This window comes from Leptonotus elevatus, chromosome 6 (genome assembly GCF_054856555.1).
Source record: "Leptonotus elevatus isolate MCC_2025b chromosome 6, RoL_Lele_1.0, whole genome shotgun sequence".
NCBI classification, from domain to species: domain Eukaryota; kingdom Metazoa; phylum Chordata; class Actinopteri; order Syngnathiformes; family Syngnathidae; genus Leptonotus; species Leptonotus elevatus.
Genome location: NC_141244.1, coordinates 15,803,030 through 15,829,268, shown reverse-complemented (window position 1 = coordinate 15,829,268; position 26,239 = coordinate 15,803,030). Strand labels below are relative to the sequence as shown.

The 26,239-nt window shown below is 40.3% G+C and overlaps 1 protein-coding gene across 2 annotated transcripts; it reads left to right on the top strand.

Moving 5' to 3' along the window:
- Window positions 1-531: 531 nt before the first annotated feature.
- plekhg4b (pleckstrin homology domain containing, family G (with RhoGef domain) member 4B) lies at window positions 532-25,709 on the top strand. Of its 2 annotated transcripts, XM_086079055.1 has the most exons (24): window positions 532-756; window positions 6,218-6,415; window positions 6,774-7,998; window positions 10,637-10,834; window positions 10,983-11,106; window positions 11,954-12,047; window positions 12,470-12,559; window positions 12,723-12,839; window positions 13,052-13,150; window positions 13,607-13,749; window positions 13,828-13,966; window positions 14,040-14,162; window positions 14,791-14,955; window positions 15,172-16,025; window positions 16,742-16,991; window positions 18,433-18,522; window positions 19,159-19,383; window positions 19,862-20,032; window positions 20,119-20,296; window positions 20,391-20,507; window positions 21,813-22,085; window positions 22,319-22,545; window positions 24,414-24,473; window positions 25,425-25,709. In XM_086079055.1, exons 1-23 carry the CDS (start codon window positions 688-690, stop codon window positions 24,456-24,458), a joined length of 5,214 nt encoding a protein of 1,737 aa, XP_085935181.1. In that variant the 5' UTR covers window positions 532-687; the 3' UTR covers window positions 24,459-24,473; window positions 25,425-25,709. The 2 variants fall into 2 exon arrangements, with proteins under 2 accessions (XP_085935181.1, XP_085935182.1); XM_086079056.1 differs by lacking the exon at window positions 24,414-24,473.
- The last annotated feature ends 530 nt before the right edge of the window (window positions 25,710-26,239 follow it).

Sequence of the window (26,239 nt, the reverse complement as noted above, 5' to 3'; positions counted from 1 at the left end):
TCATCTGCCTGATGTGTCACAGGGTTGTCTAGCTAGTTAAAGTACTGGGTTTTCCCCTGACAAAATTTAAGGGGAATGCTTTTGTCGTGGGTGACCTGAACCACCAATCCTGTGCTGATGTCTTCCTTTCTCTTCCCCCCCTTTGAAAAGCAGCAGAATAAGCTGAAACCCTAGTCCATTTGTATTGTGGGGACAAAAGAGGGCCCATTGTGGCCAGGAGGGGTGTTGGGAGCTGCTTGTGGAGGTAGGGGCGCAAGGGGTCAGTGGGCCAGAGTGGAGTTAGTCAGAGTCCGACCCCTGCTGGGTGGAGAGTTTGCGGTTCCAGACTTGTGTGTAGACCAGGTAGTGTGTGTTTGGAATGATGAGTTGCAGCAGTATGCATTTATCCAGCTGGAAGAGGCTTTCAACATAGAGAGGCAGGGCTGTGGCGGGGTGGGTGGGGGTTTTATGTATTCTGTTTAGGAGGAGGGAGCGCGGGTGAGTGAGTGACGGGGACTCCAATGCACTGCCTCTCTCACGCCCCAGCAGGAGTTTATTCAGCTCCGGCTGCCACAAAGCACAAGAGCTGGAAATGGACCTGGTGATAGGACAGCACGGTGCTTACCATACACTGGATTGTACAACTTTGATTTGACACGATTTATTTTGTCGTCAAAGAGCTGGCAGGGATTTGGATCAGGTGCCTAAATGCTGTCACTTGGCAAAATGCACTCCAGAGCCAAGTCGAGGAGTTGTGACAACTACCTGAGTATTAAGGTATGGACTTGACGTGCTTGAACACTTGGTGACCTTCACCATGTGTTATTGTGCTTACTGGTGCCACTGTGTGTGACTCTTTATCCCTAATGCATAGCAGCTGTCTGTTTGTATTTGCATAAAACAATGAGAGGAACAATGTAGATGCTGATGTTGCATATTGTCGCTGTCCAATAAAAAGCATGTTTCTCCACATGCGTGTGTGTTTTCAATTAGAAAATGAAAAACACTTTTCTTTGCGTTCTGAATACAAATATTTGTGCGCTTGATAATCGACTTGATTTGTAGGCTCGAGCTTTAAAATATTCTTGGCGGTTAGACTCGTGACAAGCAAAGCTAAGCAATAGAAAACAAGACTTAAAGTGCATGCTTCGTATCACCGCTGGGGTCAGTGAAGTACACAACTTTGTATCCTCTCTGATAAGCAAGTTTCAACTCATCAACTCATCAACTTGTTTTGGTATGCACCCGTTCTATATTTACCCTGCACAGGAATCAACAGATTTTTTTTTCTTGATCTCTTTTGACTTTGCTGTCGCAATCGAATCGCTCGTATTCACTCTTTCTATTCATGTAAAGAAATGTGCACAAGTATGTGGTAAGGATTGTAGGAGAATACCAACGCATAGAGTCGAGGAGGTCAGCAATGGGCTGCTCGAGAACAATATCCTGCAGCAAGTGTTGTTTACATCCTGTCAGACAAAGACATCAGTCGGCCGACAACATAAATCATGTCTTTCGCTTAATTCTTGTGAGACTCTTTTAAAAACACCTCTTACTAAGAGCCACGGCACAGTTGCGATGCGTTGTAGGTCTCATACTTAAAATGTAAGGTCCGATGAGCGTTTTAAAAAAATGGATAGGAGCACCTGAGACTGGATTACTCTTACTACAGTATTTTGTCGTACTTTTGAAAAAAAAATTATTTTTCTTTTAAGCTGAAAGTCCACTCGTCAATCATGTCTTTCAAATCCATTGCAGTGGTATATAATATCATAGAAGTTGTCATTGTCTAAATATTTCTGGCCCTAAATGTATATGTTGTTTGTAAATAACTGCGTGGTCAGTTTTTCCACTCAAGGCTTCCCGAAATGTTGATTTTCCAATGAGTGACCCTTAAAAAGGGAACTTTTATCATGAAGGGATTACCTTCATTAAAGAGTCTTGTTTGTACTCTATCAATATTGTACACTGATGTCCTCTCGGCTGCAGTTACAATGCACACATAAGATGGCATTCACTTTAGAGTAATCAAATCTAACAGGGTAGTTGTGGTCAACCTTAAACATTTCTTGACAATAATATGTTATATGTGAACTCACTAATCTAAACATGACATTCTGATTAATATTACATTTGTGGAATATAAGTCCTGCAGCAAAATCCAGCCGTTTTTATCCATCTCAGGGGGCGGCCATTTTGCCACTTGCTGTCGACTGAAGATGACATCACAGCTACTCAGGCAACAACCAATCACAGCTCACCTGTTTTCTGGAGCTGAGCTGTGATTGGTTGTTACTTGAGACCTGAGAAAATGTTATGTCATTTTCACTCGACAGCAAGTGCCAAAATGGCCGCCTTCTGCTATAGATAAAAGAGGCTGGATTTTGCTGCTTAACTCATATTCCACTAATGCATTATTAACCAGAATACCATATTTAGACTAGTGGGACTGCAAAGAACATATTATTGTCAAGAATTTCCCCCTTAATAAACACTTTTGTTAACAGTTCAGCCTTGGCAGAGGAAATTATAGTCATATATGGTCATTATAGCATTGCCGCAACAAATCCAATGCGAGCACAGCCATTTGCACTAAACTATACTCTTCAACTGCTCCTCAAATTGATTTCTGTCTGTTCCAAACTTCCAAGCAAAAAAATTCCTATCAGGTGTTTAAATGGCCTGGTAGGTCCGAGCAACCTGTGACCTTTTGGCATCATCCCACTGCCTGTGAGACTCTCAGTAGCTGCGGGCTCTCCTGCAACACTCCCCTGGTGGCTTCATGCTCCAGTGGACGCCTGGTAGGCAGCCTTTTGTGCCCGTGACCCACTAAATGAGTCGGTGAGCACCTCTCGATCACTCTCGCTCCACCTTTCTCTGGGATGCAGCTTTTGTTTATGATTATTTTTCATTCGATTTTCTTTCCAACTTAAAAGCTATTGGATGAAAGCATATTTGATGTTCAAAAGCTAAGTCAGTGTATCTTGACACAGTAAATCCTTGGGCTTCTTTCTTCGTAACAGCTGTTTTGCTGATGTCGCAGATAAAAGCTATCCCACCTGGATGTAGAGGCCACTAATTACCACCATTCTCCTCCATCACCCAGGCAGACAGTTACCAGCGAGACCTGGAATTATGGAATCGCGGTACTTCCGTCTTTGTTTGTATGTCGTGGTTGACGGTCTAAAACAGGACAACCTCATTTGTCTGTCTCAGCTGAGCTCCCTCGTTCTGCTGAGACATGCACCTTTGCTCACCTGACACAACATTAGGTACACCCTAGATCTAGTGCAAGACTTGTATCAAGAGAAACGACCTCTGCCAAGTTCAAACGGTTAACAAATGCTAAAATAAATTCAGGTAGTGTTGTTTTTCTTTAATTTCTTCTTCTTCTTTTTTTATTGTTCTGTACCCTTCAATTGATGACTCCCAACAACAAGGAGTTTGCAAACTGCAAACTAGTAAGAAAATAATACCTTTCAAAATTGTTTGTTTTCATTGTCACTGACAGTGTCAATCAAAACTGATGTCATTAGATTGTGCAGGTGTACCTAATATTGTTAGTAAACCCTTGTTGGCATTGGCTGCAGTAGCTCCTTAAGATAGAACTGTTTTACATGTGTTATCTTGAAAATCTCAAGTCCCTACTTGCACTTTTTTTCCTCCCTTGGGAACCTCAAAAGGAAACCTACTGACCTGTCTTCACAGTGTCATGAAGGCTTTCCTCCCATTGTTTGCATTCTCCTCATAAAACACCACGCTGTTCTTCTTCTGCCGAGTGACTAAGGCCTAGAGACATTTCTGTCCCGCTAAGTGTCGTCTGACTACTAATGGAGGTGGGCGCTTTGTTTCTGGAGACCAACACTGTACTGCACACACCACTTAGAGAGGCGGTGATCACAATGAGGGCCTTGTAGCCAAGTCGTGGCATGTGTACCAATGCAGTGAACTGTACTCAATCTCCTCTAATAAACAGCGCTGAGCTGCTTAGATCAACAGTCCTACAAAGGGTGAAACATGGCGCTGTCTGGCTTAAACCACTGGAGCACATGGGATGCTATGATTTAGTTCACCAAGTGAAAGTACCAAAATGTTCGTCAACATAGTACACGGTTGCCAAATGGTGGGACTTTCCCTGGCTTTTCTGTCTATCGGCATGGTTATCACGAGAGGCAGATGTCTCTTTCGCTGTTGTGTTCCATTCGGGAAGGACAGATAGCAGAAGGATGTTTGGCCTTGACTCCCCCCCTGCAAAGGCACCCATGACTGAATTGTGAACATGGCGAACCACTCCAGATCAGTCTCCATGTTCCATGTTGGACATGTGCTCTACTAATGTTATTTTCTAAATATATATATTAACCTGTCAGATCATAGGTCAGATCATTAAAAAAAAAAAAGTAACATGGCCGTTATTAGAAGGTCACGTTGCACTGGGTGGACTTTCCAGTTGTTCTGTTTGTGTCCATTCAGAGTGACGTCACTTGGTCCAGGTGTTTCCCCTCTGTCTGATGGAAAGACCATCACTGGCTCATGTTTCCTATCATGATGCAACTTCCTGAATACATGGGATCAGTTTCAGTCTGTAAATAAGCATATTTATCTGCTCTTATAATAGTGGTCATTCATGTCAAACTGTCAATCTATCCGGTACATACATTTAAACATTGTTTCTTCCAAACCTACACTACACGAAAAACAGTTAGGTCAAAAATAACCCAACTATGGGTAAAAAATTGACCAATCCTCTACTTGGGTCGATTTGACCCAACTTTGAGTCAAGAAATTGGTTTTTCAGCGTAAAACAACTCATCAATATTGGTCAGATCCTTTACTTGGGTAAAAAAAAAAGAAGAAAAAAAGGTCATTTTGTATTAAACAACCCAGAAAGTTTGGTCAAATTGACCTATAAAGTGGATCGGTCCATTTTTTATCCATAATTGGGTTACTTTTGACCCAACTGTTTTTAGAGTGTATAGTGTCATTGGGAACTTAAAGTATATAAATTGCTTCGCACCAGGCCACTGCTAAAACCAGATTTGGGGGTAACTAGCATGATTAAAGAGTTGTATCTACAAGAGTTTAGTTCAACTTGTCACATTATGTTGTAGTATGGTGGACGCTTATCTATCTTGTGGTTTTACTGCAATGTGTGTAGGCGGTATGTCAATAGCTACGTGACCGTGTCATTTACATAAATAATGTAACAACATTCCAGTGTAATCCATAAAATAATGAAACATGTTAAACGCATTTCTATTGTTACATAGAAGTGATTTTTTTTATTGACCACCCCTTAGGAACTAGTTGTGTGAATGCTAAAAGGCATGTTATTCTACGTTTCCTTATTACGTCGCTTTTTGTGCTTCAACTCCTTCTTTGTTTCTTGACCGATTCAAACCATTCCAACTTCAACATGTTCCAAAAATTCACGCTTCACGAGCTATTATTTTTCTCATTCCAAACATTCAGTTTTCCCACAATTTAAAAAAAAATCACTAGAAAAAATCCCATTCATGGCCATTTAGCAATTACCCACAATTTACTCCCACTCGAAAAGTTCATTCAAAAATGTTCACCTTGGGATGAATTTTCAATATTGCCCCAATTCCCACATTGCAAAAAATCTCACATGTTCTCACCTATATATTACACATTTTTCAGCAACAAAACACTTCACTCATTTTGACGGTGTGGGTTCAGGTAATGGCTAAGCGTTTGTGTTAGGGCTTGTATCGTTCTTATTCAAAAATTGTAAATATTCAGCTCATTCAATTTACCTTGGGAACAATTTTCAACATCCTTACACTTCCCACATACCACAAGTTCCACATTTTTCACTCACATATTGCTAATTTTCACCGATATGATTTAATCTAATTCCATACAATTAAATATCATTCATTCCACATCATTCAATGTATGCATTTTATCCACTAACATTCAAGATCATTCCATATCGTTCAACATCATTCCACCTCATATAATAGAATTCCAGGTTACTATATTTTTTCATTCAATATTTCAGCATTCACATGCAATTTCTCCAGAAATTACTTCACCAAGTTGTATTTGTATACCAGCCATGGAAAGCAAAAACTGAATAGAGCGCAGATCAGTTAGTAGTTAGTTAGTCATAAAATCTTTTAAATAGAAACACAAAACTAAAGCGAACCAAACTGTACTCTACTTTGTAAAACACCAACCACCTGACTGAGCATTTCCGTCTTTCTCATAGGACGCCAAGTCATTGGACAGCTGTATCCAAAGCACCTTGTCGGCCCTGTACCGGCCCTTCAGTGCTACTGCCTCCACCGTCCTGTGGCAGCTTTTCAGTGTGGTGGAAAGACAGTACTGTGGAGACGGCCTCCGCTGCTTCATCGACTTCTTGCTTCCTGCCAAGAGGATTTTACAGATCATCCAACAAGAAACTTGTGTGAGTGCTTAATTTTTGTGAATAGATGTTACATTTTGAGCTTGGTCTTCTCCCAACCTTTTCTGCTTACAATCAAAAAACATGTCAGCTCTCTTAGAGACACTTTTTTTCATATTCTCTCACAAGAAAGATTTGTGTTTTGGTTGTTTGAAAACCAGGCCTGATCAGACATGTCTTTCTCTTAAGACAAATGATCACCGTGAGTAATTCATCATGTACGTAGTGGCTCTCCATTGAAGTTAAATATGTGTTGTAACAATTGTGCCAATTGATCAGACAGTGATGCAAGTCATACCGCAAGCTGCCAAGGCAATGCTTACCTGGGGTGAGTGTTAACCGTATCTCTCTCCTCTCCCAGTTGAGGTTCCGAGGACTGCTGCTCTATAATGAAGGGTGGCCTCTCTGCATTCACGACAAAGTGGTGCTGCAGCTATCGCCCTTGCACAAAGTGAGACTAAAGCAAGGAGACTTCTACCTACAAATCGTACCGTTAGGCCGCAAGGCTGCCAAGCTTGTGATAAAATGCTTGTCGGCCAGCGGGCAGGCTATTGTGGAGATCCCCGTCGCAGAGAGCATGTATGGCAGCGTCTTCACCGCTGAGTTCGTGCAGAATGTAACACTGGAACGGAACCTGCACCCGTTACAGAACTGCCTGCTTACGACCGGGAAATCTGTGTACAGGACCCCGTGGAAGAACGTGGTCAACCCTCTGTTTGTCAGCAGCACGGCGGAAGCCATCATGCAAGCGCATTGCAGCAGGGTCGGCTTCCGCGGCCAACTCAGCGCCTGCAGTACGAGCGGATCCACGGGCACCCTGGACAGCCATCGCAGCTCCAGGGAGTCCCTCCATTCTCAGGGAGCGGACTTTTCGGAGACCATTTCACCAAACAGACACCACACGGATACCAGCAACGATAGCCATAGCATGAGTAAAGTAGACATAACAACTCCCATCATTAAGATCAGCCCCACTGAAGAGCGTGGGACAGTGCACAGAGGGGAGGACACAAGTGGGAGTGAACGAGGACCAGCATCTAAGATGCTTTCTTTCAGTACAGACCTCAGCAATCCGGGCCCTCGTAGACGTCACCCAAGAGACTCCGTTGCTTTTGAGAGCAGAAGACTTTTCAGGAAATCCTACATGGAAGCACTGCAGAACCCCATGAGCCTTGGGTCCAGCACTGAGTCCATCTTGGAAGAAAGTCCGGAGCACGGTGGCCTAAGGGAGGGCTCCGTGACACCAGGCAGCAGCCCAGACACTCGCACTTCTTCTCGAGAACACTTATCCTGGAGGTTGGGGAGCCGAGGCTGGCTCAGTGGTGACGATTCTAGGCCCAGCACACCTTTGCATTACTTACAGAAGGGGCTGCGGAGTGCGGAGAGACGGGCGGAACGCCGCTCCAAGTCACTGGAGAGGACTAACAAGGCTGACCAGGGTAAAGCTCACCGGGAGAGGTCTTCTTCTGGGGGCTCAGCTAGCATCTCCCCTAAAAAGCTGATGAATGGATATGTTCTTCGATTTGGGAAGTTGGAAGTGGAGTCCTCGCTTCCTGGTTGTGAAAAGAGGAGCAAAGAAGTAACAGGTATGCCACTGTCCATGATTTCCCTTCTTTACCAATGTTAAATCTTGATAGTATCCCACAAGTTTATTTTAAGCAAAACTAATAGTTATTTATAAATATATTCAGCATATGGATCACATTTCACAGTGATGGTCCATAGCTCATCGTTTCACAAATAACACAACCTGAGGGTGTGAAAACAAACTTTGAGGCTTAAAAACATAACAGGCTAATGTGGGTAGGTTTTGTAATGATAGCCTCCAGCAAGACTAGCTACAACAGCTCATCAAGGGTGAGACAGCAGCGTCACTGCTGACAGATTGCTTTTCAGAGGCGACTTGCTGTGTTCTTTGGCACCTTTGGCTGGGGGTGCACGCCTATGGGGTGCGGGTTTGGCCCTACCCTGGAGAGTGAAGTCAAGTCACATCTGTGTGTAATCTTTTGCACGGAGTGTCTGTTTTGTTTTGTGTTGTTTCATGCAGGGTAACTGAGGTAACAGATAATGTGAAGGTGACTTCTATGGTGTTTTTGTTGTTGTTGCGAAACCATATTTGGTGGCTTAAGTGGGTGTTCTTACTGGCTCACTTTGAGAAGAATTTTCAATAATGTTATTGTAATGATATCATTAGAATAAAATATTTTTTAATGTTTATTTACTCCCTTCAATTTTATGTTATGTGTGACCTCAGTAGTCTAAACATGACATTCTGATTAGTATCACATTTGTGGAAAATGAGCGATGCAGCAAAATCCAGATGTTTTTATCCATCTCTGGGGGCAGCCATTTTGCCACTTGCTGTCGACTGAAGATAACATCACAGTTACTCGGTGCTCAGGCACCGACCAATCACAGCTCACCTGTTTCCTGAAACTGAGCTGTGATTGGTTGTTACCTGAGATCTGAGCAACTGAGATGTCATTTTCACTCGACAGCAAGTGGCAAAATGGCCGTCTTCTGATATTGATAAAAACTGCTGGATTTTGCTCCCTAACTTATTTTCCACTAACGCAATCTTAACCAAAATACCGTATTTAGACTCATGGGGCTGCATAAAACGTATTGTTTTTCAAGAAAAAAACATTTAATACATGGTGTGATGCCTCAGGGGTGCATGTGAACACAGGGTATATGATTTTTTTCCTGTATTAAAATGAAGTGTAATTGCATATCCACTATAGTAGGTGGCAGTGGCACTCTCATTGTCAGACAATGTGTGTACAAAGAGTTTTAGGTCCTCTGCAGAGCTGTACTTGGAACAATTTTATAGATAAATGCAACTATTTTATAGTAAGGTGGATAATTGAATTTAGAAGCACTGAGTGGCAAAAAAAAAAAATGGAAAAAAAACATTGGATCAGCCCACTAGCAATCACAATACAGTAGAAGAAGTAATCAAATATCAGATCCCCATTGCATTCCTATGATGACCTCAGAGGAGGATTGCATTACGACTTTTTGTAAAGCAGGTTTCCCACAACAGTTTTTCAAAGACAACAAAAGATTCTGTAAACCAAGCAGCGGAACCCCAGTTTTCCCTACAATGAGAGGGCCCTACCTACAGTGCTTTCAAGGATAGGAATGCTCAGATCACACATGGATTGCCTCACTTACAAAAGTATCCGTTGTGAACCAATCAGCCATTAAAGAGAATATAAAGACCCAAACTATCCGAATCGAGCAAGAGGTGTAGAACATTTAAACAAACAAACCTTTTCATTTATGATTGAGCACAAGGTCCCATCCCCACTGACCGATGCAGATTTTTAGCCTCAACAGTGTGATGTGTCCATCGGGGAACACAAAAAGCAGATTTTCACAATACTCCAGAGGCTTTACTCGACGTTTCTCACTTCCTGTGAAAACAAAGCAATTTAGGAAACATGCGGCAAACACAGGCCTGCTCACACAGTGGCACAGGAAATGCACTGACTATTTGAAGACAATAGAGGCTGTGCTGGCTGGGTTTACTCCCACACAACTGGTGGGACTATAAAAGAGGCCTCCAACTTTTGAAAAACACAACAGGGTCAGGCACGCAATCATGGACTTTTGCAATATAGTTTGTTTGCAAACTGCAAACAAGCAATCAAGATTTATTATTGTCTCTTTCAGTTCCATTTCCTTTAAATTTGTAGAATACTACAATGAAAACAGTTTAGAACATTAAAGGATGGCTTTGGATAAGACGAGCAGTATCAAGTGTTTTTTAATTGACATCATCAAGTTCTAGTTTCGCTTTTGCAACTACACGAAGAAGAGAAAATACTTGTTCTCTTTTCGATTTTGGAATGAGTCACACAAAACATAATAGTGAGACTGAGAACTTTCTTGTATTGTACTGAAATGTAATATGAGATCGGCGCTAATTGTAATACACAAAGAATAATCCTGTTCAGATGCACTTTCACAAACCCACACTCTGGATCAAGTGTGGAAATTGTGTTACCAGTAGAGAATGTGAGTTGTACTGTACTTACAAACGGGCCCGGGGACCAAAATGCTCACGTTTCGAATAACGGCAAAATCACTCTTGACTCATGCTGATGAGACACCTGGTCTCTAGGATGAGTCAGTGTGATTTACTATGATTATACCACACTGAGGTGAAAGGAAGCTTCTCTCGTTTTGTTAAATTGTGGTGTATTATTAATATTACAGGGCAACAGGAGGACACCGGTGATGACAGGAAATCTAGACTCGCAGAGGAAGAGTCCAACAGCCCCAAAACGGCCAATGGGTCAGCCATCGGGTTAGGGTCATCATCAAGCTCCTCCAATGACAATAGCTTGTCCCTCCCCAAACGGATGTCCGAGGTCAATCAGGAGCTGCTTGCATCAGGCGCTGTGATTTTGCCAGGTGGAGCACCTTGCCTCGTTTCATTCTAAAGCTTGTCGAATAGGAGTTTTGTATTCAACTTTATACCACTACAATACAAGTAGTGAAAAAGTAGTCGTGGTCTTTTCAAAGTAGTGTTTTGTCCCCCTGCTACTCTTTTGTCTCCCAGGAAGCAGAGATCGTAGTGGGAGGGCCGTATTGCAGGTGTGCACCAGAGCTCAAGTGTGGGCAGGCGAAAGTTGCACGGTGCATGATGTCAGCAGGTTGCTGGTCTACTTACACTCCACACTGCGGTAAGCTGAGAACAGTCACTTTTTGTTTTTGTTTTTATTCACCAATTGGTCTTAAAACTGATTCAAGTCAGATTTACAGATGTCGATTATTTGCAGCTGACATTTAGCCAGGGGAGCTTCAGGGCTCACTATTTGGCAGACGCTAACTTTCTTTATCTTTATCTAATGACTTAGAACGTGCATATTTGTAAAAGTGCATACATAAAACAGACATTTGTATAAACTACACAGTTAATTCTGTAGAGTAAATTTTACTTTACTATTTGTTCCCACTCTAAATAGAGTGAGATTTACACTTGGAAGAAAGTAAAATATTCAGAGTAAATTTTACTCAAAGTATTTTTAGTGTGTACGAAAAAATTTGCCTATCGCGTGTAAAACCTATTAAAGATTTTTCACTCAGAAATTCTAAGTACATTTTGTAAGGAGAGATTTTGACTAAATTTCACTAGTTTATTTAAAACACACACATGGTTTAGGAACCACGAATATTCCAGTTGACATAAGCAATGTACTAAGACAGGAGTGTGTGGCTCAGAGAGTAGATTGGCTGACTCCCAACCTAAAGTTGTGGGTTTGTTCCTCAACCCTTGAGTGACTTATAAACTCAGTTTAGAGTAAACTATTACTACAGTTTAGAGTACCGGTGTGTATATATATATATATTATATATTACCACCTGTGTATATGCAAACACATAACTGCTGGTTGGTATCATTCCGACTTTTTTCATATCTGTATGACGTATTTGGTACCATCTGAATATTGTTGCTAACTTCCCCTCAAGGCGCTTAGCTTAGCAATGTAAATATGTAGTCAAGGTGGATTATGTTTGTTGTGGTTGTAGGAAAGAAAAACGTGATGAAGGTCTGACAGTTGTGATAGACAGCAGGAGGCAGCAGCCTGTTCCAGCTCTCTTGTCATCGCTGTCTGAATTTCAGGTGAGCACAGACAGTTGAATGCGCACTGACCTGGTTTCCAACACCCCGGCCTCATGTGTTCAAGCAACGGCAATTATATTACTGGTTTTTACATTCTACGGCATGCCAAATACATTTTCCTAATGTTCGACGTTCAGAAATAGAGGCACACCTTAAAGTTGTAATGCCTACACATCCAAGAGCTTCTTCTGAGAAAAGCTTGGCCTCAGGACTAACCTGTGCATACATGTCTGTTTTTAACAACACGAATGAGTTGGTTTCAGAAAACTTGCAAGAGCCGTATGATTATGTTTTGAGTTACTGATGTAGAGTTGCTCTGTCTGGAAACCCTAGACATTGTAAAAAAAGGTATTAGCACCTGTCTACATATGTAATAGTTTTATAGGGCCCTACAGTAAAAAATATGCATGTTTCCGTTTCAGACATTGGTACCAAATGCACTTTACTCCGTTTTTTTCCTGGTGGACAAAGAGGCAGCAGCCAAACCTGAAAGAGACATTCTCAACGTACAGGTGAGTAAATATTGTTATTGTCACATGAACAAGTCATGTGGTGGCTTTTCTTGCCATCATTTCCTGTAACTCCCTGCATTGCCCCTCCAGGCTCTTATTATCAGATTTGAAGTCAGACAAGAGGTGTGCACTGACCAATGTAGTTGTGTTTTTCCCACCGTAGACTGAGACATTGTCATCATTAAAGGCCGTATTGAAGCACGTTGAACCGAATCAGCTCACACGCGACCTGGAGGGCACCTTCCATTACGACCACAACCACTGGATGCTCTTCAGACAGGTGAATGGGATGATGGACTGAAACCAACATTGATTCATATCGTATTTGTTCATCCATATCTGTAAGAGTTTGTTAGTAGCGTTGCAAGGGGGGCATAAATAGTTGGATTTGGACACATCCCCTGAGGCTGAGCCTTGTAGCTTGAACTGAAACATCATCATGCCAAGGAAGTGGCCTGCTAAATGTGATTTTTCTTTTTTTAACCCTTACAGAAAATAGAACCATTTGCCAGCAGCTGCAGCGAAGCCATCGCTTCCCTCCAGGAGTCTATCGCCACGTTAAATGACTGTGGCAACCTGAAGACATCTGAGGTAGGACAAAATCAGGGTTCATTTTGACAAGACATTTTTTAGTTTTAGTTCAAGTCTTTTGACTAAAATTAAATAAAATGTATTCATAATTTAGTAATCTGATTGTATTTTAGTTTTAATCCAGTTTTAGTCGACGAAATAAAAACCAATTTTAGTCGACTAAATTGACAATTTAGTCAATATTTTCCTCAGCTGAATTTTCGTCACTGTTGTTTTTGACGAAATTGTCAGTCAATTTAGTTAGCGACATTGTCTCAATGAATGGCTTCTATTTTAGTTTGTTTCATTTTCGTCTGAAAACAAATTTTCATAATCAAACTTTTTTTCATCAACGAAATTAGCACTGCACTAAATAGTCACGTTAAAAGAATTGCAAAACATCTGAAAAATTCTGTGTTTTTTGTGTTTTTGTGTGTGTGTGTGTGTGTGTGTGTGTGTGTGTGTGTGTGTGTGTAGGAGGTGTCTCAGATGATGGAGCAGCAGAAGCATCTCATGAAGTGTGTGCTGGATGACGCCCATCTAAATAGGTTACGTCTGGAAGGAGGCACCATCCTCGCACGCATCAGGAAGGAAGAGGCCTGTGACAACGAGAGCTACAGGTAATGCTGCTGGCGAGGCCTCTCACTTCCTGTTAATACGAAACTGACCTCGCTTTTAATATTTCTGCCTGTCTTTAGGGATGCTGTAGATATGTTGAGTGGTCTCTACAACCAAGTGGACGAAGAGGTCCATGAGCTTGTCATTCTGTCCAACAAGTCTCAGAAGGACTTGGAAAGTCTTCAGGAGGTGCGCAGGTTTGAGGAACAGACACAACAGGTTAGCTTTTTCGCTCGTGATTGTTCTTTCCTCTATACAATGGCGTTGAGATAACAGGTCTTTTTTTTTTCAGGTCAAACTGTGGTTCAATGTGGAGGGAGATAAACATCTCACACCTTTAGAATCACTCACTTTGTCTGTCAGCAGCATTAAAGACATGAAGGAGCGCTTGGACCAATTTCTGAAAGAGTCAGTGGTAAATATCTTGACAAGAACAGAGATGATGCCAATACTGTGCACGGGAATTTCTGTGATCTTACATGATATAGACAAAATGTATTGAGACACACCTCTTGATCAATTTATTCTTATTCTTCATCTAGACCAGGGGTCAGCAACCTTTACTGTCAAAAGAGCCATTGTAGGCCAACATCTTCTTTTCTGCCTTTTAAATTTTCTATTTTCTGCTTTTCCTCTTTTCTGAAATTTTTTGGGTAATTTAAAAAAAACTTTCATCAACCTTTCACCTCACGACAGCTTAAAAATGTGGACTCTTAATTTTTTTTATAACATTTAATTATTTATTTTTAATCTTAATTATTAATTCATTAAAATAATATTTTTCTAAAAAAAAATTCTGGGAGCCACAGGAGAGGACTTAAAGAGCCACATGTTGCTCCAGAGCCGCAGGTTGCAGACCCCTGATCTAGACAACCATTATGGGCTCTATTTTCATAGACAGCGCACATGCACCCGGGCATAAAAGCTGGTGCATCTTGAATTTTTTGTGGGGTGCGAGCCTCATTTAGCGGTTACACACGAACGATCGCTGTCTCCAAGTGCCGACTTAGTATATAATCAATTGTCCTTCTGTTGGTTGACAGCATCAGCAGAGACATGCCCTGCAGGTGGTAAAAGAGTCTCCACCATCTCTTCCTGGCACTGTTTCCTTGGAATTCAAGCAACATCTTGCCTCCATCGTGAGCAGAGCGGAGAAGAGGAAGGCACACTTGGACATTCTGGGAAACCTTTATGAGTTTTATGACTCTGTAAGTGTTTTGCAATTCTTTCATTTTGTTAGGCTATTCAGGCTTTTTTTTGCAAACACAGATTAGATGCCTCTGTGGTGATTTTATTGTTTACCTATTCATGTATGCAATTGAGTTATCTAATTCTGTCTAGTTAGTTTTTTCCTGGCTCTAGATTCATGCTAATATCCTGCATAAAGAGTCCTAAAAACTGAACTCTGTTTTAAACATCCGTAGGTAAACCAATGGAGGGAGCACTGCCAAGACTATGTCAGCCACCTTAACACTTCAGATGAAGCGCCTTCACCTGCCGTGGTCCCGATCCTGCAGGATTACTGCACCGAGGCCTCCAAATTCTCCATGGACAACTTCAGCACATTGAACGATATGGTGCTCTCCCTGGAATGTCCTCAGCAAGTGCAGCAGTGGAACGCAGTGTGGCACCGATGTCAGCAGACCAAGCAGCAGCTGGAGGGCACTTTGTCCCGAGCCATGGGGGCTTCTTCAGACTCCATTTCCTCTGAATTCACGGATGTTTTAAAGCCTGCACAGATCCAAATTAGTGTAGAGGACGATAGCGGATGTGGGCTTCAAGCTGAAGGTTCTTCTTGCTCCAGCAGGACAGTTACGCCACTGGCCGTCGAGGACACTAAACCACATTCCGATGAACCTTTCTCCAAAAGCCCCTCCGGTTCCATCGCCGCCTCCTCACGCTACACTTTCCCACCTGACGGCAAGATGAGCCCATCGATGTTTGACGACACGGACAGCGACTGCACTATCTCATGCCACTCAGAGCCCATCTTCTCCGCAGCTTCTCGAGTCCGCAAGTCACCAATGAAGAAGATCATGAAGAAGACCATGAGCTACGAGCTGACGCCGAGGGACGGCGGTCATTCGGACTCCAGTCACGTGCACGGTTACACCGGGGTGTACATCAAGGGTCTGGAGGTGGCCAATAATGTGTCCGCTGAGAAGAAGCTGCAGAGACCCGATGTTATGAGCCCGGCGCTAGGACGCAGTCGCAGCATGTCTACGCCCTCCAGGATGCATAACATACACAGTGAAGGAGATGGCAAGAAACAGAGCAGGTCAGAATGTTTTTCGTTTTTAATATAAGGCTTAATAAAATGCTGGCTAAAATATCAACTCAAAATATTTGGGACAGACCAATTATCGGCCGGGCCAGGGACAGTTATCAGTCCGACATTCAGCATTTTAACGAATATCAGCATCAGCCTTTTTAAAGAATCGTACAGCTGATAATGGATCAATTTAAAGCTGTGTTAACTTAAAGGATCTATTTTTATTTTATTTTTTTCAGTTAACATTATAAGAGATGCTGCTGACCGTTGGGATCTCTGCACTTTAAAATGTTTATTTTTATTTTTATTAACATTTGGTTTCAAAAAAATATTTTTAATTGGCAGCACAACTTTTTACATTTTTGGAAACTTTTATTTACTGTAGTAAACAATTTGGAGCTATTTACTTACCTTTTCAAGACATGCTAATTGCCATGGGAGATCCGGCACTAAATTGTTCCCTAAGCATTAAAAATTCAACAAAGTTAAGAGTTGGAGTTAGTATTTTTTTACATTTTTGAGACCAATATTTTCCCTTTTTAGTGAAAATTAATATCTGCTCCAAATATTGGTTATTTCCTTCCTTGACTATAATCGGTATAGGTGTTGGTCCTGTTGGTCTATCTCTACAAAATATAGTCTGCTTCATGCGTTGATGCTCGGCAAAAGTAAAAATCCTTACGACTATCAATACTATATTATAAAAAAAATTCTGTTCCCAGTAAAGTGCAGCACATCATGGACGAGATGATCTCCACAGAGAGGGAGTACGTTCGCTCTCTCAGCTACGTCATTGAGCATTACTTCCCTGAGATGGAGCGACTGGATCTGCCTCAGGACTTGCGCGGGAAACGCAGCATCATTTTCGGAAATGTGGAAAAGCTGTGGGACTTTCACAGCCAGTACTTCCTCAAGGACCTGGAGTTGTGCGCCCACTCCCCGTTGTCCATCAGCAGCTGCTTTCTCCGACATGTGAGTGTATGCAGACAAAGTCGGCGTGCCCCGAGGAAGCACACTGACAACTTACTAAGAGCTCTCAGGTTCCATCAACAGTCATGACCTTTACACGTCTAGTTTGACAACAAAATGTAGCATTGCCAGGGTCATGGTTTTGTCAGTGGTGTTTTGTATGGGGGCAAACCTACCTAACGCAAGGACAAGCTTCATACCAGGAAAACAACAAAAACGTGTTCTATGTAGTAGAAAGACAACACGAGTTATTTTTCCTGGTCACACTTCATGCTCTAAGCACTACATTTAAATACTGTAAACTATGACAAGAACACATCAAATAAATTACTCCCAAAACTACTATTAAGTATTATGAGGAATATTTATGCATGGTTTTTCAATTTAATTACTAGTCTGTCTTTGTTATAAATAGTCAAAACAATGTGACAGGGTCTATAGCCTTCATCTTCAACATTTTCTTTCTAATTTCCTGATATAACTCTCTTCTTAATTTTCTCCGGTCCATGTTATGTCACCAAACAGCACCAGACTACTTTTCACCCTTTAAAGCCTGACGGACTAACTGATTAGTTGAAGATTGAAGACACCTGTGTTGCCAATCAGAGAGCACACCTTGGTTGAACAATTATTATTTTTATTTTTCATTATTATTTTTTATAGGAGTAGCATTGTTTTTTCATACCTTTTTTTATTTATTCATAACCACAATTCAAAATCAATGTCTAATTTTCATTAATTTTGTAAAAAAAAAAAATACTTGTCAGATTCAAGCTATTTCCGTGACTACTGTTGATTTTTTTTCAAAGTGGAAGTCAACCTTAAACATTTCTTGACAATAATATGTTATATGTGACATCATTAGTCTAAACATGACATTCTGATTAATACTACATTTGTGCACTATGAGTTATGATGCAAAATCCAGCCATTTTTTTATCCATCTCAGGGGGCGGCCATTTTGCCACTTGCTGTCGAGTGAAAATGACATCACAGTTGCTCAGGCAACAACCAATCACGGCTCGCGTGTTTTCTGAAGCTGAGCTGTGATTGGTTGATACCTGAGTAACTGTAATGTCATTTTCACTCGACAGCAAAAAGGCAAAATGGTCGCCCTCTGAGATGGATAAAAGTGGCTGGATTTTGCTGCTTAATTCATATTCCACAATAATAACCAGAATACCATATTTAGACCAACGGGGCTGCATCGAACAAAAATAAATAAATGTTAGGGGTTGACTTCCCCTTTAAGAGAATTTTGCCCATGTGTGAATGCTGTCAGCTGGATATGCTGGGGAACTGCACACAGTTCAGCCTTGCAGTTAATAACATACAGCTCATATGGTTTAAATCACTTAACTGTACACGTTGTGCAGGAAAGCATGCTGACAATGCCAGTTTACTTTCCGGAGTGTTCTAACTTGTTAATTGTGCGTGTGTGCAGGAGGATCAGTTTGGAATGTATGCCCTGTACAGCAAGAATAAGCCCCGGTCCGACTCCCTGCTCAGCAGCCATGGGAACGAATTCTTTAAGGTGCGTCTGGAAACTCTGGTAACATTCTTCACTGGGTAAAAAGGTCAGCACTGATCCACAGTGGGGCAACGTAAAAGGAAGTTAATGAAGTCACAGTGGCAAATGAATAATGTATTGTTATGAGCTTGTTGTTTGTTGATGAATACAAAAAGACCAAAAATATATGTAAGATAGTGTGTCTCCATGACATAAAGGTACATTTCAGTAAATTACAATAATCTAGAGAAGTGACATTTCATTTTAGTATTGGTGATACAAATTCATGAAATGCAGGAAAAATAGATTAGAAATTTTACTTTTTTTAAATAGAGCTACCTGAAATATTTAATAATAATTATAATTTAATCAAATTTATTTTTTAACTGTTTTAGTAACACATGCCTAATTTCATTTGACAGGTGTATTGAAAGCTCACATAAATATTAATGTCATTTTTTCTTTCAGATTTTTCCAGAAACACAAAAAATTGTACCATTTGCATCATGAGGAGATGATTTAAGCAAAAAATAATTATTTAATTATTATAATTAAATACTGTGTGTGTGTATATATTTAGTCAACCAAAAGAAGAACATGGCAATGACACACATACACATGAGTAGCTACTACCATCTTCACCATCCTCTCACATCCCAGAATAAACAGCTTGATCTGGGGGACAAGATGGACCTGGCATCCTACCTGCTGAAACCCATCCAGAGGATGAGCAAATATGCTCTGCTGCTGAAGGACCTCATCAAGGAGTGCGGCCAGTCGCAAGCGCAAGAGCTGAGCGACCTTCGCGTTGCCGAGGAGATGGTCAAGTTTCAGCTTCGCCATGGCAACGATCTCCTCGCGATGGACGCCATTCGGGGCTGTGATGTAAGCGGAAAGTGTACACTGAATCCATAAAAGTATTGAGACACCTCTCTTAATTAATTGATGGGTCTGTCATAGTTGATTATTTTTATGTTGTCTGTCTACTTTTAAGTATCCATAGATGCTAGTTTCATTAGCCTATCTATGGTGTTTTGCATTGTGTGTTAGCATAAAGCTAGTGGATTTTTGTTTTGTTTTTAATTTTATTGTTTGAATATACACAAATTGTGTAATTCTTTGGTTTGATGTTAACACTTAACTAGGAATGGTAAAAAATAATAATAACGCAACCTGAGGCAAAAGAACAAAAATGTCTGCAGAGAAACTTGATGATCTTAAAGGAAGTCCCAATAGCCTTATCCATAGTGTATTTTTGGACTGGATGTCATCTTCTTTTGTATACAGTAGAGTGAAGTCAGCATCCCGCCACAACTTCCATTGTTGTGAGTGACGCATGTGACTCGAGGTGTTTCCTGTCTAGGTGAACTTAAAAGAACAAGGTCAACTTCGCTGCCAAGATGAGTTCATCGTCTGGTGTGGACGCAGGAAGTACCTCCGCCACGTCTTCTTGTTTGAAGATCTCATCCTCTTCAGCAAGACCAAAAAGATCGAAGGAGGATATGACATTTACATCTACAAACAATCTTACAAAGTAAGATTTTTTTATTTTTTTATTTTTATCAGTGCTGAGCTACTTTTTAGGCTACTTATTTTTTTTATGTATTTATTTTTAAATAGACAGCAGAGATAGGTATGACTGAAAATGTTGGCGATAGCGGTCTGCGCTTTGAGATTTGGTTCCGGCGAAGGAAGTCCCAGGACACGTTCATCTTGCAAGCAAGCTCTGTGGAGATCAAGGCGGTGTGGACTTCCATTATAGGGAAGATCCTATGGAGGCAGGCGTTACGAAACAGGGGTGTGTTTCTTTGTCAATGATTGCGATTAACATTTTGTTTTAACAATGTTTTGTCATAAAAGGGCTATCTCTCTTTGTGTATTTTGTCTTGCAGAATTGCGCATGCTGGAAATGGTGTCAATGGGCATTGGAAGCAAGCCTTTCATGGACATTAAGCCCAGCGATGCAGCTATCAATGACAGAGCTATCGATTATATCATGAAGGGGTCAGGTGAGACTTACTTCTTTTTCTCCTATCTCCCATCATTCCTTTGTGACTTACCCATCATGCTAGGGTTGAAGGATTTTGTAAAATGTGTTTTCCTCAATATTTTGATTGCTGTTTAATAAGCGATTTTATTTTCCAAGGTCATTTTCCCTTTATTTTCTTTTAACAAACAAGCAAAAAATTTATCTGTATTACAATTAGTAATATCAGATAATGAAGCCCAACAACTCATTCACTCCCAGCCATTTTCATTGAAGCAACCCCCTTCCCTCCCCGCTGTTTTACTGGTTTTTCAGCGATTTTGCAATGTCCACAGAATATTGCTATAAAAACATGGAACCTACCCAAAAGAAAGATTAGCGTCTCTTCATTCATCAGAAAAAAAGTATATTTGTATCTGTTTCTGTTTTGCAGCAATTAGCTTTAGAATATAGCTAAGTTTCATCATTATTCACACACCTGTTGAAAACACTGGGGGGAAAAAAGATTGATGCAACATAGTTGATCTCTTGTACTCTGCTGCCACCTGCTGGCCGTTTTTTGTAATAACAACCATTGCTTTAAGCGACCACCATCATGTCAGAAGCTGTATCAAAGCCTTCTGTATGCTCTAGCATAAAAAAACATATACATTTGTTTTTGGGAGTACATGACAAAGTATTAAAAAAGGTATAAGTTTTTGGTTTTGAATGAGTTTATTGTAGTCCTTGCGATTTAAAAAAAATTAAAAATTGCATGTCAATTTCAATTCCATTAATTGTTCAGCCCTACATGATGACGTGTGCTTGTATTCTATTGACCAAATCTTTTCTTCTTAAAACAAGAAAAACACACATTTTAACCATCCTAAGCTTCTTTGCTTACCTCATTTAGCTACAAGAGAGTCAAAATATTAGAAACATCTCCTGGGATAGATTTACAAAAAAAATCTTATTCTAAAGATTTCAATCAAGTTAATTGAATATCTACCCTTCACTATGCATCCGTCATTGCTTTGGTTGATTGAAGTACTATATGTGGACAAAATGAAATGAAACGTGCCTACAAAAAACATTAATTCTATTTCATTCCCATGGGCAATACGGATCATATTTAACCCCTCTGCAACAATAACACAAATAAAACACAGCATAATCTAGATAGAGTTGTCCAAAATGACCCTTTTTAGTGGTCTAAATAAAAAAAACATTACTGTTCCAGGTTCATGAACTCCAAAGTCAAAATGAGTGGAATTGCATAAGCATACTTTGCATTCAAGCTGAAATGAGTTTCTTCCATTTTTTTTTTGTGTCTTGATGTTGCCAACAGAATGTAGGACAAGGGCTTCCATAGCGGTCCCCTCGTATGAATACTCGGCTTGCATCAAGAGACCGCACTCCACCATCTCCAACAGCAGCACGTCCTCCTCCAGCAGCCAGTCGTCGTCCTCCCTGCTGGGATCGCTCAACCTCCATCTTTATTCCTCGCACCCACACGCTCATCCGTACCCGCTGGCCAGCGTTCCCTCCTTCACCCAGTGGCCGTACGACTGCATCGAGGAAGACGAGCTGGAGCACGACTCTGCGAGCCAACCCTCCATGCGTGAGTTGGGATTTTAAGAGGCGACATCTGTTAGTAGTTTTCAGAATTTTTTATTCATTTCCATTTTTGGAAATGTAGCCACAACCAGAGACATTTCATTTGCACAACACAGTGTTACACAACACTTGTTCATGCCAAATTATCCGAATAATAAAAGCACAACGCACTGCCTTAAACTTGCCTTGACAGCACAAATGATGATGACTCAAACCATTTTTTTTCCTTTTTGTCAGTCACTGAGAGTTCCGAGACGTCGTCCCAATGCACTTCCAATGACAGCATGATCGGACTGAGCACCCTCACCTTACCCGGACCCCCCGACGGTCTCCTGGACTCGTACAATAGCGAGGAATCCGCCTCCTTCCGCTGCTCCTCCGTGCCGCCTTCCTCCATGGAGGCCTCCTCCCTCTTCTGCAAAAGTGAAGACCTCCAACCGCAGGGCAACAAGTTCATCACAGCAGTGAGTCTTGCCATGCGAAACCAGTGGTTCGCAAACCTTTTTTTACTAAACTCCACCGAAAATAATATCTAGCTCTGTGTGTGTACCACTCTCATGATTTACATTCAACTAGGGTAGCGTACAGTAAGTGTGCATCAAAAACTAGGCTTACATTTCTGAAACGTATGTAATATTATCATTTGCCACTGTAACATTATGCACCGTTTGAAAATGAACACAGCATGAACACAGCACCTAAATATAGGAAAATAAATAAAAACTGTCCTGACTGCACAAGTTAAATACAACTGAACTGTGCTTAAATCATTCACTGCCATTGACGGTTATAAACGTCAAAAAATCATTTTAGCTATTTCTATTAGTTGAACATATTGTTTCTACTTTTGTTAACAAGGGTATGAAAACCTAGAATTTTTGTATTGTACATTTAGAACAGATATAACATTTTTGATTAATTGAGAGTTGAAGACATGCGATTAAATATGATTACAAATTTTAATTGAGAGTTGAAGACATGCGATTAAATATGATTACAAATTTTAATCGCCTGATGCCCATAATTTTTAATAATCATCTCGTCAGGAGATAATTTTTTTAATTGTAATTAATCGCATGACTTAACTAGTTAACTCACGATTAATCAAAAATTTTATAGCTGTTCGAAATGTACAATAACATTTGTTTTCTAGGTTTTCATACTCTTGTTAATAAAAGTGAGAAAAAAATGTTAAACTAATAGAAATAGTTCCAATGATTTTTTTGACGTTTATAACCGTCAATGGCAGTGAATGAGTTAACAAATCGTAGTGTACAGGATTAAAAAATATTTAAGTCACTATATCATTACAGGGAGTTCCGTTGCTAAGATGGCAATGATACCCGAATTTCCGCGTAAGTTGGATTTCACTGTTAAAGTTGAAATTTACATCAAAATTATTTTGTATAAAAAAACTAAAATACATTAAAATGTCGCTAGAAGGCTCAACTTTCTTCTTTGGGGCCATGATGTGAAGAAAAGAGGGCGAAAAAGCCAATGATACTCCCGGTGCACAAACACAGACAAGCACTAGCTAAGCAGAAAAATTGGGGACAAAATGGCGGACAAGGCGTGGCCATCATAGTCGAAACGTCGTAGGTCGAGTGCATCGTAACTCGACGACTCCCTGTAAACCGTTTGAACATTTTATTCAGTGATTCTTTCACCTCCCACTAGAGGGAGCCAGCTTACCACTAGTGGTACTTGTACCACACTTTGAGAATCAGTCTCGAAATAAAGTATTGATATTATTAAACTTGCTATATTATATTGTCCATAGTTTTAGTTTCCTATTCACTAGTGAAAATTTATTTCTGTAGTTCTAATGAAAAAAGGAGACATTATTTCCAGTAGCTTTAGCTTTCATGGTTTTGATTTCAGCTAAAAGAAAACAAAAAACCAAATTTGCTTTAGTGTAGTATACTATATATTTGTCATACTTTTTTTTACATAAAAAAGACCTATTTGCACCCAATGTTTTTTTTTTTTTTTTTTTTTTGCATCTGTTTAAAAAAATCTAATTATGACACCTTCAATGTGCTGTTTGCATTGAGGAGGGAAAGTATCATTCATTTTTGTGCTGCATATTATCGTAGTAAATTGTCATTTTTCTCTCATCCAAGGACCAAAAAAGTTGTAAGTAAAACAATGTTTCACAAAAAAACAAAAGGCATCCATTTCAACTCAAGTTTGAGTTGCCAAATATGGTCCCTTGCTTTTTAAAGCGTCTTAAATTGGAATTTAAGTCCAACCAACGTGGAATCATCTTCGACAGGCGGTAGGTAGCAGCTCCGTATAAATATTCCACTTTTTGCCGTCTTGTTTTTGCCAGAGCCAGACTTCTCATATAGCAGTAGGCCTGTCAACATTGGTCTGACTAAAGCTTAGCTCCGTAAGTATTCAGTGTCACCGTTGTGGTCGTGTTAACAGGCTGCTCAACAACCGTGACAATGACGACACGTGGCCTTGTTACTAATACAGTACGTGTGAAAATCATGCATGCTCGCGTAGGTTTGAAGGCTTTTGCTCCAATTTGGTGTTTGACTCGCCTGCCATTGCTCAACCCAGTGTTGTCATTTTGGAACGATTCTCTATTGTTATATGTGAACACATGCATGCTCTTGAACGCACTCTGTGATTTCATCATACGTCTACAAACCCCTGTTAAAGTGCAAGGTTCTAACAAGACTCAAGAAATCATTTCAAATGTTTTTCACCATTAGTGTGACCTGTATTACTTTATCCTGTAGAAGTAAAAATTAAATAACTGGAATAACTATTTCAAACTCTTGGTAAAATGGGAGTGTGCACACAATTAAAATTGGCAGGAAAAGCCTACTAAAACATCTGAAATGTATATAGAGTAATAGCATTTGAAATGGTGACAGGTGTGTGCTGACTCCCGTCCAACCTGAGTTTGAATGTGATTGGTTCATACAAAACACAGCTATATCCTCAGTTATAGAAGGGTGTGCACACTTGCGCAACTAAATTATCTCTATTATTTTTTGCTTCTGCTCTCAAAAATAATTTTTTCCCCTTAATTAAATTGTACAGGTGATATAGATCATGTGAATATTTGGAAAAGTTTTGAAATTATTTATATTGTGGATGTTTTTTTAATATCACAAAAACCTGCATTTTAACAGGGGTGTGTAGACTTTTTATATCAGTTGCCGTTAGCTTCATCAAATTGAATGCGAATTTGATGTCATGTGTGCACCCCCCAAAGAAACATTGTTGCTCAGTAATTTGTTTCGAAAGTCACAGCAGCTTGCATGCAAACTCCAGTTAAATAATTACGTGCATGTAGAGTTTCATTTCAATTTTTATTTCTTTGCAGCTGTGAAGTCCCGACAAGGAGCAACATTCCAAGCAAGACTTATTGCAGCATTCAATTGAAATTAATTGGAGATTCTCACTTAAACAAGACACACTACCACGATGGTACTCATATGCTTTGTAACATATCCTTAACAATATGCATCGGTGTTTATATTGTAGATGTTTTCACGTTATTATTATTGTTGTGTAATTTACAAATGCAGAAGAAAAAAACCCTGCATGTTATTACTTTTGTTTGCTGTCCACCCTTGAGACTTGTACAGATGATTAAAAAAAGTTTGTATTGAAAGATTTGTTGAATTCATTCTTTTCCCGCTTTTAGTCTGTAATACTGTCAGATAGGGGTGTGCCAAAAAATCGATTCTCATTTAGTACGATTCAGAATCGATTTTAAATGTCCCAAAATCAATTTTATTTAAATTATTTTATACTGTCTTGCCTTTGTCTGTGTGCGCCTTTTTATTTGGAGCTCTTTTCATGTTGTACCCAATTTGGCCACTTGGGGGCAGTGTGGTTCCACGCATCTAATACACTGTGAAGTTGTAGCCACATTAGAGAGAAGGAAAAAGTCACAATCAAATTATTCCAATAAGTAATTTTTTTGCATTGTGGAGCTGTTCTTTTGAGTGATAAAAGTGCCGCGAGTGGCGCGCTAATTAGCATTAGCGAGTCAGACTGGAGTAGATAATTACAAATCCTTGCACATCTATAGATTGAAGCAAAAATCAGTGTCAATCAAATCGTTTTGAATCAAAAGTCGTTCGAATCGCAGACCCCAAAAATCGGAATCGAATCGTGAGACATTCAAAGATT